This window comes from Gekko japonicus, unplaced genomic scaffold (genome assembly GCF_001447785.1).
Source record: "Gekko japonicus isolate JY-2015 unplaced genomic scaffold, Gekko_japonicus_V1.1 scaffold1832, whole genome shotgun sequence".
NCBI classification, from domain to species: Eukaryota; Metazoa; Chordata; class Lepidosauria; order Squamata; family Gekkonidae; genus Gekko; species Gekko japonicus.
This window is the reverse complement of record NW_015167107.1, coordinates 168,721-184,856: the sequence shown is the minus strand read 5'-3', so window position 1 is coordinate 184,856 and position 16,136 is coordinate 168,721. Positions and strand designations below refer to the sequence as shown.

General features: G+C 43.9%; 1 protein-coding gene across 1 annotated transcript in view; it reads left to right on the top strand.

The window, feature by feature from the left end:
• TNIK (TRAF2 and NCK interacting kinase) overlaps positions 1-16,136 on the top strand; it is a 181,373-nt gene that overhangs the window by 103,164 nt on the left and 62,073 nt on the right. The window contains exons 15-16 of the mRNA XM_015412943.1: positions 8,280-8,444; positions 11,647-11,886. Coding sequence (XP_015268429.1) covers positions 8,280-8,444; positions 11,647-11,886 — 405 coding nt within the window. The remainder of the gene's footprint in view (positions 1-8,279; positions 8,445-11,646; positions 11,887-16,136) is intronic.

Here is a 16,136-nt window from a genome sequence, read left to right as displayed (position 1 = left end):
CCTAAACGCTTCTTTCCCCGCAAGAAATGCGAAGGTACAAGGTTACCAGAAGAAGCATGCGTCTTTGGAAAGCCTTTTAGATCATACTCCACTTCCTGGTGGCATGCATCAGGTGCCAATGCAGAGAAAAATAACAGGAAGAAGCATGGATGAGCTTCTCCGTCCCCCTGTGGGTCTTTCTCCACATAGTTCTCATCTGAATGTGTCTGTGTTAGGGCCTCTGTCTTCCGGCATTCGCTCATCATCTTTAAATGCCCTTTCATTCTCTTCCAACTCAGATCTGATTCATCCTTCTAGTGCTTGCCGCAGTAAATCTCCTGCTGGCACCACTTTGCAGGTGGCTCTGGGATCATTTTCTAGCTCCTCCTGTTGTTCCTCTAAGCCTTTTCCTCGAGTATCTAATGCCAAGAGGGCTTTGGGCTTGCAAGTAAATAATTATCCATCTCTATCGTCAAGCACTCCTGACCTGCGAGATGCTGGACGGCATCACTTTAAGCCGCTTCTGCTGGGTTAATTCTTCCAGTTTTCTAATTAACTGTCCTATTCTTGCTGTCCTGGGGCTTGCTAAAGGTGTCTATGCCATGGTTGAACTTAATGCCATGGTTGAACAGCATAAGCAGGGAATCTGATGCAATTCTGCTACCTGGATGATTAGAACATGGTTTCTACTATCATCTTGTTGAAATGCTTTTCAGAAAAAGGAGTTAATATGTGGGACTGCAGTCTTTTTGTCAATTAATATGGACTGAAGAGCCATTTGAGCTTATTAGAGGAAAGGTGGAGTAAAAATAAACAGACAGATAAATAGACCGAAATTGATAGAAATTAATTGGATAGATTAGTGTCTTTAAAAACTTTTAAAATCAGTCAAAGAATCTCTCAATTAGTGGAATGTAAGACTAATAAAACTGAGTGTTGTGATATAACACAGAAGGCAGGCACCATTTCCAAAGTCTTCTAGCACATACACAGAGGGAACACCTCTTCTAAGATGGCGATGCAACCCATCATCACTGAAAAACAGAGAATATATTTTTTCCCTTCAGAAATATTGTTTTCAGTCTTGTGCAAACTTATGCAGATTTAATCTGACGAATCAACTAAAACATATAATTTGTTAATCAACTAAAATACATTTGATTAGCAACCAGAATGTGTTCCTTTCCCTGTCATGGCAAGGATATTCAGGCCCTCATTCTGGAAGGATCCTGAAATACTTCCTTCTCGATATGATGGACCATCATTCATTGCTGTATTTTATTTTATTTTAAATCGTGCTCTTGCTCCAGAAAATCAAGATGGAAATTTGTCTCTCTTGATGGTGGAAGTGGCATTAAGCCAATGTGCTCAAATAGAACTAGCTGGCAAAATTCAAATGGGACAAGCTTCAGATCCAGGATCCAAAGAGAGTCAGGTGCAGCTAAGGGGATTGTTTTTCAAAACATTTAAAAGGGAGTACAGAGCTTCAAATCACAAAGTAAGCCACACATCTAAGCAAGAGATGTCAGAAACGAGCTTCTGCTTCAGCGGTACTACCCAGTTTTTTCAAGAATCTAATCAGGACCATAACTGGCCATGTTTAAAATAACCAGTTCTTCTCTAATAAACTCAGATCTTGGGCCCATTGTTCCATGCATGCTTCATTTTGTGCTGAAACCCTGATTCATGAGAGGAACAGTATCTAATCAGCTGGTATGAAAAGGTTGTGGTCAGATTTGTTAACATGCGAAACTTGGCAAGTTACTTTCCTGGAAAAGAACCGCGAGATGACTGCGGTGCTGGACTTGAAGAGCATTCGCTTGTGTTCCCAGTTGCGATTGAGATTGTTCACTTTTGTTTCACCTAATAAATAAAAGATACACTGGTTTAAAGTCAACTGTGATTTGTTGAGTTGCTTGGTTGAGAAGACTTTGAATTGCTCTTAAACCTGGGAGAATCTCTTGGAAAGCACCAAGGAAGCTGCTAATAGAGGAAGCATCATAGAGGGTTGCTCTTCAGATAGCCTGGTCCTCCATCAATTTCCATGGAAATGACCTCATTGATAACCCATAGAGGTGGCTAATAAAGGACATGTGGTCAAGGCCATATCTATGAGCGAACAGTTCCAGATGCATACCTAGACCTTAGAACTGCAGTGACATCAGAACACTTCTTCTTGAGGCAGACTTCAAAACACTAGGCCCAGGTGTCTCTTAGGTAAAAACAACCATTAAAAGCTGACTCATTAGCATCTCACATGCCACAGTTCTTCATCATATGTTTTCCTTAAACCACTGCGCATTCTTAGTTGGCCTTCTGTTCATGAGTTACATGTATTGGCTTTGACAGGTGAGAGGTTTCCATTTGACCATGTTTGGACTCGCCTTGAGTTAAGACTCACATGTTCTTGAATTTCTTGGGAGTCTGTTGAAGTAAACCTGTCACCTGTTGTGCTGCATGCTACTATTTATGCAGACTGATCTTAGTTCCAGATAAATACGATTTCTATATTTGTGTCTTTACTTGAGGCCGTGTTTAGGAACTGACCCCAGTATAGTTGATAGAAGGACCAAACTGCACAATGTGATTTGTAACGGATCATGTTCAGAGGACTGCATGTGCAGCTTCAAAATGGGGCAAATGTCTGCCGTTTTAATTTGGGATGATGGCAGGGGGAGGAAAGAGCCCCTCCTCCCCAAATTGGGCCTCCAGAGACTTTAAAAAAGCTATGTCATGGGGCAGGGAAAAAGGATTGTTAAAATTTGTATTGCGTGATTTGGCCCCAAGATTCGTTTTTCAGAGGTGCAGTTTAAATCTCTATCCTGAATGAATAGCCAAATGAAAAGTCTTCCAGCCTAGGCCTGAAACACCCTTGGCTGAGCTTAACATTGTATAGGAGAAACATCCTTAAAGTTTTACCTAGTCTCTGGTGTCATATGCCATTTTGAAAGCCATTGTTGGTTCAGACATGTGGAATCTCTTCCACATCGAGTTCACTCAGCAACAAAATGGCTGTGACTTGCTCAATGATGTCGCCGTATTCAAAGGTTATTTTAATCTTCTTCTCATGTGATAGTGTGCTGCCAAAGAAGTTTTGACCCACACGTAAAATTCTTGGATTCTGTCCCAGAATACACTTCACTAATGTGTTGTCATTTAGAGGTCTTCTTCAAATACAAATTGTAGTAAATTGCCAATTTCCTGCAGTGCAGGGTAACATTTACCACAGATATTTTATACTAACCACAGTGTAAAGCCTTTACGATTATGGACTGATGGCATTTTTTGTTGTGGCAGTTGGTGTGTAATATGTTATATGGAAAGACTCTTAGAACCAGATAACTTAGTTTTTCGTGAGGAGTCTGTGTAAAGCAGATGATATCAGAGACTTCAGACAGTACTAGGGCTGCCAAGTGGGGGCGGGTGGCGGGTAAACCCCCGCTTTGGAGGCCCGATTTCCACCGCCGCGGAATCGGGTTCCGGGGGGAACTCCGCCCCCCGAAGCGCAGCGTGGCTGCGTCACCAGAGGTGACGCAACCACGTCGATCACGTTGGGGGCGTGGCCCCGATCATCAGAGGGAAAACTCTATGGTTTTCCCTCCGACAATCAGGGCCACACCCTCAATGTGTCGACGTCGCGCGTCACTTCCGGTGACGTCCTGGAGGCACGCGCGCGCACACGTCCACCAACTGCTCCCGGAGCCCGGTGAAGCTCCCCCGCCGCCAAAGTAAATAGACTTGGCAACCCTAGACAGTACTCAGGGCCCATTCCAATCCTTTTGCAGTAGCTGTTTGGCGTTTAGCAGAGGAAGTAAGCTCAGGGCAGGAACAGGAGAAATATTTGTCTTCTTTGACAAACTGTTCTTCTGCTCCCCACCCCCCTCCATTCCCCAGTTGGATTTGGGATGCTTTGGCTGTATCATTCCCCAGTTGGTTCATGAGGAAGGACGGGTGTGGTTCATTCTGGAGACTGCACGCTCCCTTCCCTGTTAAGTGCAGAGCAGAGACTGAACACTTCCTGGTTTTAGTACTATCCATGGATGATCATGATGTCTGATTTGGGGCACTTCAACAGATTACAGTTGCTTCTTATCTACAAATCAATATTTTAAACCAGGATTAATCTGAGTTTGAGAATCCTGATTTCTAGATAGGGAACTGCAGTTTGTAGAAGCGCTCCACAACTATGATATCACAACACATTGGGTTGGATCCAGACTCCGTTTTCCACTAATGGGAGGCACATCCATCAATGGAAGAGAACTTTCTTCCCCACTTCCACCGCACTAGTTTTGCCAGCCTCCGGATGGTGGCCAGAGATCTCCTGAGATTTCAACTGATCTCTGTGTGACAGAGATCAGTTCTCCTGGAGAAAATGGCTGCTTTGGAAGGTAGACTCTGTGACATTATATCCTTCTGAAGTCCCTCTCCTCCCCAAACCCTTTCCTCCCCAGACCCCAACCCCAAAATCTCCAGGAATTTCCCAGCGTCAAGCTGGCATCATTATGTTGCAGCCACTTGATCTCCCCCAAATGTTGTTCTGGGGGATGGGGCATTCAAGAATGACATGGGGGCAGGCCTGGCTGGGGTGTGCGGCAGGAAGGAGGAATTGGCAGAACTTATACTTCCTCTATTTGTTAGTGGAAAATTTAGTCTGGATCCAACCCACTGTGCTCAGATTGAAGATGTTGTGGTTTAATCTTCAGTCATGGTTCCATGTGAGGGGAGGATGAACATGGGGAGCAAGCTGGTTTTCATCCGATCTGGTTCATAACATGGGAGTGGGGGAGTGGGAGGGCTTCTGAAGTTCTGGCCCCACTGACAGACCTCCTGATGGCACCTGGGTTTTGGCCACTATGTGACCCAAAGCATTGGACTGGATTGGCCATTGGCCTGATCCAACATGGCTTCTCTTATGGTCTTATGACACCTTTGACACTCATGTGCAATCTTTGTGGCCGTGCAGAACAAGCAAACAATTAGAGCTCTGCATCTGCTTTGGGCTGATGTTTTAGGTTCTGTGCTGTGTTTCAGTTCTGAGAGGACTCATTGTTCACTGGCTCATTGTTTTACTACTCAGCAGAACTGACGCAGCCACAGACACAGCCGGACCGTTCAGTGGTTTGCTCTTTTGAGTTTATTATGGATCTTAGGGGGGGAAATTAACTTGTTCAACCCCAAAATATGTAATGTTTATTCTGTTGGCTTTGAAACCTTGCCACCCATAGCTGGTAAGCATTCTTGAAGGGGGGGGGGAAGAGTTTTCTTCAAATAAAGGCTTGGCATCCTTAAATGTATTTGATTCATACTTGTGATTTGTGGGATTACATTTTGTCTGCATCAGGACCGTGAGATCAGTGATTCACTTGCCTTCATACTTCTGCATCAGCATACCATCTTCTAATCCAGGTAGTTGCTGGTTCTGGTCCTATGAGCTTCATATACAAGCAAGTTTTCTGCTTGCTGCCGTGTTCGCAGCTGTTTGAAATCTTGCTAAAACATTTGTCCTTTATGACATCAGAAGAGGTAAGATTCCTCTTGAGAGGAAAATTGCAAGCAGTGGCTTCTCCAACTCCCAGGCCAGTGTTTCCCAAACTGAGGGACGTTTCTTTTCTGAATGAAAATCTGGGGCACACTTCAGGCTTTTTCACCAGTGGTGGCTTACTTCCAAAGGGGTTGGGCTCATCCCTTGTATTTCTGAATGCATCACTGTTCTGGGTATGGCTCATCTAAGTGTAGTTTAATCTGCTGCTGCATTTCTATATCATGACTGAAGGGAAGATGCTGATCAGAAAGGGGTGGAACCAGAGCAGTGACTCATGCAGAGGTGCAACAGAGAAATCTCATCTACGGATAGGTACTTTGGTTTCCCGATGGGATTAAGTACATGATTTCTTCCTCACAGTGTGCTGGACGGTCTCTCGTGGCGCGCACAGTTTGGGAATTACTGTTCTCTCCTCTTGTTGGTTAGGTGGCGTCTTCTGGATCCACGCTCTTGCTGCTGGGCTTGCCTTGCTGAAACCTAAGGGACAGGCTATAAGAGTTAGCTTGGGATCCCTTAGTGTTGCATATGCTGGGCTTTGGGATTACAAAAACCAAGCTGGTGGTTGCCAGGTGTTCTTTCTCTGCATGCCCTGCCCTCTTCAGCTGCCCGCTCCTGTTGACATGGGGCTTGCTCTTCCTGCTGCAGCTGGTGGGCCCACACAAGATCTCTGAATGATACTGTCCGGGCTATTTTTGGGCAGGAATGCACAGGAACGGAGTTCCGGCTGGCTCCTGAGTTGGCCACGCCCAGCAGGAACTCATTAGCATAATAGGACACACTCAACAGCAGAAACTCATTAGGATTGGCTACATTCGGGGGGTGTGGTCTAACATGCAATGGGTTCCTGCTACAAAAAAAGCCCTGGGTTTTGACAACAAACAAGGTAAACAGAATAACAAGCAAAAGGTGGGTGTGGCTGGATGACAACACTTCAGGTGACATGAGGTGTGGCCTAATATGCTAATGTGCTGTCAGGGAGTGGCCTACTATGCTAATGAGTTTCTGCTGTTGGGTGTGGCCTGTTATGCTAATGAGTTCCTGCTGGACTTTTTCTACAAAAAAAGCCCTGGATACTGTTGAGATTCTGCAAATGACAGCCATCAGCAATCATGGTTTTTATGATGTGGCGTTAAAAATTCATTTTCTTACCTATGATTTATAATCTCCTGGAGCAATATAAATTCAGCAATCTGCTTGGGCCGGGGCTGCTTTCAAGACAAGCTGAAGAAAACTGTCTGAGGAAACCCGTATAGCCATTCTGTAGAGTTTTGAATCGATACTGTGACATTCCAAATTAATCAAAAGGAATTCGGATCAAAATGAGGTTTTGCAGGTCATCAGACCCTGGGACCATTTAGTAAAGCTGACACTGTTCGTTGTTCACCACGTGCTGTAGCTATTAGATTTTGTTCATTCTTTGGAAAGGGGGAAAGGACTTTCATATTGGGGGAAAGCATAAATGTATACAGGGACAAGTTTCAACTGCGATAAAGGGGGGGAAACCACGGTGGAAAGGCTCAGCTACCAATTTTCAAGTATCTGTTTTATTTTTTAATTAAACTAAAAACAACTTCATATCTGCCAACTCAGGAACAAACCTTAGACATAACTTGAAGCAACAATAGTTATAGCTGTTACTATTTCACTAGTTTGTATGCATGCATCATTTCACATTAAGCTGTTGTGTCATGACTTAGAGACATAGCTTCTTACTGCAGCAAGTGCAGATTTCATGTTGACTAATAATTTGTAAATCTTGACTGTGGTTCCAGTTAATGAAGTTGAGGGGAACAGCTGTAAACTATTTCGTTTAATGTGTACCACAAGTCATGTTTGCAAATGATTAAATTGCATTTTTAAAGTGCACATTTCTTTCCACCTGCCCTTCCCTTCCAGTCCCCAAACCCATGTCGCGTTGGTCGCAGGGTATACCTATATTTACACACCTCAGTTTTTAAATAGGTTTTGTATCTTTCTTCTTTCTTCCTCAACTTTATGTTTCAGCAGACTTAGAGCTGCTGTGCTGTTTGGAATATGACACACTTTTGCATATTGAAAAGTATGCAAGGTACATCGCTGTCTGTTTTAAAGGAATCGTATGCCACAGAGTGATTGCAGGATGCAGGTGTGGTTTTTTTAATTCAATGCACGCAGCTGCCTGCTTTAACCATAAGTAAGGTGCACAGCGCAAAGACCCTTCCTGTTAAGTTTCAAATGGGGAATTTTTCTCCACATCCATTTATTTCATCATCTGTGTTTGGCAAGCTGCCGTTTAATCTGTTCTCCCCTGCTTAATTTCTCATTTAATCTGTTCTCACATGCACAACCCTTCACTTGCTTTTCTGCTGCTATTTTCTGTCTCACCCAGTGTGCTTTTTTAGTGCTTACTTAACTCTCCCTGCTGATTCTCGGTCTCTGCCACACTCTAGGGAGCCATACAGATCCATTTCTCAATGGATTCTTTGAATGTGATAGATGGATCTAGAGATCTAAATGAGCTGGTTTTGCTGCCTGCCCGCTGAGTGGGATTTATAAACTGAACAATATATTTACTTTTTGTTGAAAAATGTTCTTTTCCACCAATATGAAAGTCCTATGGTAGCAACATGAATTCTTGTTTGAGCATTAACTGATGATCTGAGGGTTATGGAACAGAAATTTGAGGTGAGGAAATGGCTATACAGGTTCAAGATACACGCTGGGTGTAGAGTTAGAGAACCAAGACCTCACCATTTCTTTTCTCCCATTGCCCCAGGTCGAGGAGCGCTCCAGACTCAACCGGCAGAGTTCTCCAGCGATGCCTCACAAAGTAGCTAACAGGATATCCGATCCGAACCTGCCTCCTCGGTCAGAGTCCTTTAGTATTAGTGGGGTACAGACTGCTCGGACGCCGCCTCTGCTCCGACCAGTGGATCCACAGGTATAGTAGCAGCTTGTTTTCTTTGCTGGCCATACACAAACCGCAAAGAACCACCAAAAGGATTCTCAAGCAAGGTAGAGTTCACCTGAAAGCACTTCAGTGACCAAAGAAGTGATCCACACAAACATTTTTTAGCATGCCAGAGGCCAATAATATGTTAAATGCATCTAAGGTTGCCAGGTCCCCTCGCTGTCACGGCGGGGGGATTGGGGGGGGGCATTCCGGGGTGAGCAGGACATTGTGTGCAACATCCCCGATGTGATGACGTCACCTGGACATCTGGTTTGGGGGCAAAACTCTATGGTTTTTTGCCTTTAAAACCATAGAGTTTGCCCAAAAACCAGAGCGTCGCCACACGATGTCCCCGGCTCAATGACGTCACCCAGAAATGACGCCATTTAATCGAGGACATTGCTCGACAACACCCCTGTTTGGGGGTGGGGTCTCCCCTGCCAGCCAGCTGGCTAGCAGCGGATCAAAGCCCCCAGAAGCGGAGCAACCCCCACTGGGACCTGGGGGCTGGCCACCCTAAATGCATCCTTGAGTGCAGTTTGTTTTTCATTTGATTTGGGCCTGCTGAATCAGTCTTGTAAACCTTGGTAAACGGTTCAGGGTGCTTTGTCATGGATCAGCAGACTGCTGAAAGGTTTTCCTGGGCATTGTGGGGCTTGTTGCTGGCACGCATGAAGTGCCACATGCAAAAATCACCTAGAAAAGCAACTCATGTTGATCTTGGAGTGTTTTGGGGAAGTCACACGTTCAAATAAGCAAAGGAGTTATTACCATCCCTCTGCCTTAGGGTTGCCAACTCTGAGCTGGGAAATTCCTGGAGATTTGGGGATGGCATTTGGGAAGGGTAGAGTCTGAGGAAGAGAGGAACCTTAGCAGGGATTTGATGCCATACAGCCCACCCTCTGGAGCTGGCATTTTATCCACGGGAATTGATCTCTGTAGTCTGGAAATTAGTCATTATTCTGGGAGAATTCCAGGCCTTACCTGGAGGTTGGCAACCCCCCATGTCTTCAGGGGACTACGGAGTGGGGGTAATGCATGCATGTGAGCATGAATCCTGATTCTCCCACCCCCCTGCAATGCCCAGGGAAAAGCAGGGACCAAGTAGCATCTAAGCAAGCCCGGGAGGTGAAATGGTATTATCCTGCCTTGAGATTATTCATGTTGGGAGGACAAGGAAGGTTCAGACTGATCTCCTGTACTCTGGTTCAGATATGGAGACTCCATTATATATTTACACACAGCCTGATGTCACTGCGGAATGCCTCTGGGGTATCCAAGCACTGCAGTTTTTGCGCTACTTTTCCTCCACAGCATCCGTAGAATAGGCTGTTTCTAGCATTTGCACATTTCAAGTGTATATCCAGGATTTTTCAAATGTGTGCACCTCTTAAATAATGAAGCACATCTGTCTTTAGAAACATGTACATTATACAGATTAGCTGCATGTCTGTGTCAAGTGTACAAGGGGTGATAGACCTGAGCTTGCTGCCATGTAATGTGAGAAACAGCCCTGAGAGTGTGAGTTAAAAGGAAATAACTGGGGCTATGCAATCGAATAAGGGAGAGTATTTGCATTCTTATGGTTCCTGCCATTCATAACCTGATCACCAGTTCTGTTCCAGCTCATCCTTTTCCTCCTTCCTTCTGCTGTATAACATATCCTTGCGCCATTACATTGTTAAACTTAAGCCCGTCTCAGCCCGGATGGGAGTTTGCCTGGGATTCTCTTATAAGCATCTCTGAGCTTTCTGAAGGGAAAGTGGGATACTCAGTATTTGATCTTTGTTGGGAACCACCAGGCAGATGCTAACATTTGAAGAGTGGTTAAGAAATGTTTATAAAGCCGTGGTCTGTTCCAGTATGGCAATCTTTCTGTCCCAGATGGGACCTTTCTCGACCAAACGAACTCACACGGTGCCTTAGAGGCATTTAGAAAAGCCACTTCCATCATGTTTTCCCCCCAGTTCCCCCCCCCCATTCCGTATATGTCATTGATCCATCTTGAAATTAATTTCACAGGAGTCAAATGCTCTTTTTAGGAGGACTTGGAGCAACAAAATAAAACATATCACCTTCCCCACCCCCACCTCTCATATAATAAAGAGGAATGCTTTGATTTGGACCTAGCGGGGTCTCATCTTAGAGGTGATGTCAATGTCTTTCCATGTGCAGAACTTAAAAACTCCAAGGGAAGTAAATTGAATTTAGGCACAGCAGCCTAGTGTGTGCTACATGGATGTGATCAAACAATTCCAAGGTTCCTATTTGTAACTGACTGGTGTAGCTTTTCAGGCAACCTTGAGCTGCCCCTCAGAAAGGGGAATGTCAAACAACATAAAGGTACATCAACTTTGCGAATAGGTCTGCGTAAATCGGGTATAGCAATGATGCTTATGGTGCTGTAATAAACGAATGCAGAAAGAGCTAACAAAGTTTGGCAGCTTCTCAGAGCCTGAAACTCCTGAAAACAGCCCCTTTTCTTCTTTATATTTCCCCCTCAAAACGAACAGGCCAACAAAACCGCCTAGGAAGTTCATTTTGAACACCGTTAACGCCATTAAAGTATAACGAAGCCTGAAGGAAATCGGGCCTCCTCTGTGTTTTCAAGTATAGCTGAGCCTGCATTTCACCTTGAAGTTTTCCTAAGCCATTTCATAAATAACACATGATCATACAGCTAAAGATTATACTATAATAAATATATAAAGAGGGACAGAATTAAAGTGGAATCTCATTTTAGGATTTTTTTTTTTAAATTTAACCTGCTTCATAATGGGGTGTATCCAGCCATGCAGTTCCTCCAATGGAATGGCATTTCCATTTGTGGGAGTGTGAGTAGCAATTTCCACTCTTCCCACCTTCCCACTGCACTTCGTCCCCTATTGTCTGGGGCAAAGCCCAGCACTTATGCTATTCCAGAGGTTCTGATGTCCTCTTAGGAGCAAAATTTTGGAGCATCCAGTGGACTGCAGCTGGAGGGAAGAAATGAGAAAATCGCAACCCACCAATGGTTGGATACGCCCCACTGTATGCCCTGAATTTTCATAATATATTTTACCCCGACACACCCCAAAAACTGGGGAACAAGAGGGGGTTATTTTTTAATGCTTTAAAACTATTCATATTTTTAAAACTTTTTTAAAAATTTCCATTTATACTGATGGTTTTGTTTTGACTTGGTGCATAGATTCCACATCTGGTCAGTGTGAAATCCCAAGGACCTTCCTTGCCAGCCTCTCAGTCACTGCATGAACAGCCCACAAAGGGAATGGCTGGGTTTCAGGAGGCTCTGACGGTGACCTCTCACCGCACCGAGATGCCAAGGCAGAACTCGGACCCCACTTCTGAAAACCCTCCTCTCCCCCCTCGCATTGAAAAGTTTGACCGAAGTTCTTGGTTACGACAGGAGGAAGACATTCCACCAAAGGTAAAAATTGAGTCACTGCTAACTGGGAAAGTTTGGAATAGGAAGTCCCTCGGCTCATCGTCGAGGGCACCTTCAATCTTCCCTCCTTCGCACTTCATTATATTTCATGCCATTTACACCAGCATTGATTGGTTTCTCCCACCATAACCATGCAAGGACGTCAAGGGCAGATCATATTGGTCCCTCAGCACTTGGGAAAGCAGCACATCAAAGGAGCCTTGATTGATCATGGATCCCTAGCATGGGTCCATGGCATATTTAGGGGTATGTATGAAGAGGCTCTTAGTTACTGGCTGCAGATTATAGGCATTCATACCAGAGCTCCCAGGAAACTACTGGGCTTCTACAAGAAGTCTAGCATGACCAAGGCCACTCAGTATCTCACAGATAATAATCAGAACTAGGTAAGTTTGCTGTGGGGAAACAAAAGGAATTCTTAATCTTTACAAATCTTTATTTCTTTTTCAGTCCCTTTAACCACAGGTTGGTGAGATTATGGATAAAATGAAAACAGAGCAAATCAATAAAACAATAAATACTAAGATCATTTTAAAACATATGCAAGAAATCTAGCAACAGTTTCCAGCCAGCCCCCATCCTTGGAAAATAGCAGTTCCAGAATAATATAATTACTAGAGCATTGAACGTCAGTGTTGACAAGAGATCCCAATATATCACACCTAACTTCAATAAACAAAGGACAGTTTAACAGCACATGTGAGATGGTCTCTATTGCTCCAGATGCAAAAGAACAATTTCTTTCAGTCCAGGGAATAACTGTAAGCCTCCCTGTGTATTTGGCTGTTGGGAGCGAATTACATCTTGCCAAAAGAATTACAAACATCTGTGTTTGGGATTTTTTTTTAATAGTAACCAAATAATTAGCAACTGTAAAGGACGTTGTAGGGATATAGCCATAATACGAAGGAGAACACTTCCTGTATGAATCAGTAAGTAACCCAGACCAACCAAATTGCTTCTGTTATTGTTTTCAATAGGTGATCAGAATAGTAATTAAATAGATTATAACCTAACAAAAATCCCCATTCACACTACTTTTCAAAGAAGGTATTAGCACTTGATAAAAAATAAGTCTTGCCTCATTAGACGTATTAGTTGACTCGGGGGTTCTAATAAGAATATTTTTAACCACATCTTAATGGCGTATTTCTATGTGATTGACTGTAAGGACCACAGTCCAGTTTCTCATCTGATTACCGAGCTGGAGACACAATTCGGAATAAAGGGAATTCTAGATTCCAGTGCAGGACATTCCAGGCGAATACTGGAGGAGTGACTATTGTGGGGAGGGGAGAAGAGAAACATGACTGCAGCAGCAGCCCCTCCCTCAATCTATGCAAGTGCTGTAAATTCTGTAAATGGAGCCTACACATGTACAAACTATTCATGGAATTGGGACTCCTGCAATAGATGGGGCCCTCAATCACATGGAGATGCTTACCTGCATGCAATTTCTATGCATGTAGGTTCTGTTTCACAGTCCGCTTCATGTATGCTGGTTGGTGGGGTGCGATCTGCTGTTTCGAACCTTCTCTCCCATGGCCCTGCCATGCAGTCACTCACCCAAACTTTTTTGTATGAAAAGGGCTGCACTTGCACCACCTGTCCTAGGTTGGTAAGACAGCAGTGATGTTATATCTGTGACGTCTGGGACCTTGCAAGGTGCTTCACGCCAGAGCAAGAAGCAGACACCAACACAGTAGCTTTAGTAGTTTCTTCTTGGACTTTGAAGCTAACATCAGGTCTTTACACTGGTACAAGTTCTATATTCTTGTACCATACCCCAGCTTGATAGCCCAGTGACAGATGTGGTGGCCATGGAGTATCTGATGAACCGGTAAAACAGATACCAGAATATATTTTACATCAGCAAACTATAACAGTTAGCTACTTTTTCTGGCACATACACAAAACACCATTAAATAATGCTGCAAAGGAAGTCCTCAGGTCCTTTACTGAAATTGGAATAAATCAGCCACTCACTCACTTGGCTTCCCTTCTTTTTCTCAATAAAGAGAAGTGTTAGGAGCATAAAATTTGCCATACTGGATCAAACCTGTAGGCATCTAGTCTGACATCATGCCTCCAGTTGAAATCAATACCTGATGGAATGTTCAGTGAGGGCTCCAGAAGCTTTTATGCCTTAATGACGTGATGCCAGCAGCTCTTTAATTAAGGCTCTTTTCCAATACAGTAATGCAGTTGCCTTGTTTATAACCTTTCTTTTTTTGGATGAATTACAACATGGCTGTTAAAAATTTGTCCCGTGCTGAATCAGCTCTTTGCCGAGGTCATGTGTCTATGAAAAAGCAAAGATACGAGTAATTGATTAGATACTGTTCAGTCAACAGTAACTTCCCCAAGATTTACATACAACAAAGAAACAGCTTATAGTGACATCAAGAGACATTTATCATCAGTTGTTCTTGCAGGACTTTTGAGCTAGTTTTGGATGTCACACTCAGCCACAGTTTATAAGGTATATTGATTGATAAAACTCCAGTTTAATATGGTGTCTGAATGCAGATTTCCCAATTAACTGTGGCTTATTCTTGGGTCTTCAACTGAGATTCTAAACTGTGGTTTGTATGTGGCTTGTTAAGTGAGGTTCGTACAAACTGCAGTTTGTTGTGACATCTGAATGCTGAAATCCTAGTTTGTTCAATAACACCTTTTCTCTTAGCTTCCTGCATATGGTGGTGGGGGGGAGCACAGACCAACAGAAGGTTTTGTTTCTGCAGTTGTGTGCAGCTACTCATGCAGTTTTCTCTGAACACTCTGCCCTCCCTCTGCCTTTTGTCCACACCCTCCACTTGATTACTAAGCAGGAATGTGCTTCAGAGACTTCAGCCTCTTCTGAGGAGACATTTTAAAACCAGAAATATGGCAAGAGACAAGGAGGGGGAAGCTGTAAAAAACAAACAAGCCTTTGTCTCAGAGTTTAAAAGTTCAGGAATTCAGTTAAGAGATTCATAATCCTTTATCCAAGATCAGAAGGAGGAAGCTTGGCTTGGCTTGCTGTAGGTTTGTCCACAGAATGCCCCATTTCCTTTCCATTCATTGCGTAGCAAGGAGTCTTATATCATAAGACTTTAGCAGGGGAGCCTGGGATAGCATCTGGGGTTTCTTTTTTTAGGATTGGAAAGGAGGCAGTAGGATTTCGAAACCACATATAGTCTAACTGCAGGGGAAACTCCTGGAGATTTGGGGATGGAGCCTGGGGAGGACAGGGACCTCAGTGGGGTACAGTGCCATAGCGTCCGCCCTCCAAAGTATCCGATTTCTCCGGGGGAACTGCTCTGTGCAGCCTGGAGATGAGCTGTAATTCTGGGGGATCCCCAGGCCCACCTGGAGGCTGGCATCCCTATGCAATCTTTAACTGTGGTGGCCATGGAAATTCACAGTATCTGACGTTGGCTGTTTTGAATTCTGGGGTAATGGAATTCTTCCCGAAGTAACAAACCAGAGATCTCAAATTCTAAACTGGAGTAAGATATACATATGGGTGAACGTGAGTAATATTGTCTGTGCTGTAAGATTCTGTAAGGTTTTGCTGAGTTTGAATTTTTTTTTTGTCCCCCTGGAGTTTGCAGTAGGCATATTTACTGAAGGCTGGGAGGCAAAACATAACAGATGCCAGAAAGTACTTCTGTGTAGGAAATAGGAAGCAACCTGCGCACTGAATGTCCTGTTTAAGGATAGCAGAGGCTTGTATTTCATGGCACGCTCTTGCAGTAGAAGACCCACATGTGCAGCTAGCATACATTATCCTTGACACACACTTTCCTACAAGCAAATGCTTCCCAGTTAGAAGGCAAATTTGAAGTAGCTGGAAATATGGCAAGGCAATTTCTAGATGCAGAATTTAGTTTTCAGTAGCCTGATCATAATCAGTGAATGCCAGGGCTTTTTTTGTAGAAAAAGCCCAGGAGGAACTCATTAGCATAATAGGCCACACCCAACAGCAGGAACTCATTAGCATATCACGCCACACCCCTGACAGCACAGCTCATTTGCATATTAGGCCACACCCCCATGTTACCAGAAGTGTGCTCATCCAGCCACACCCACCTTTTGCTTCTTATTCTGTTTACCTTGTTTGTTGTCAAAACCCAGGGCTTTTTTGTAGCAGGAACTTCTTTGCATGTTAGGCCACACACCCCTAATGTAGCCAATCCTAATACGTTTCTGCTGTTGGGAGTGGCCTATTATGCTAATGAGTTCCTGCT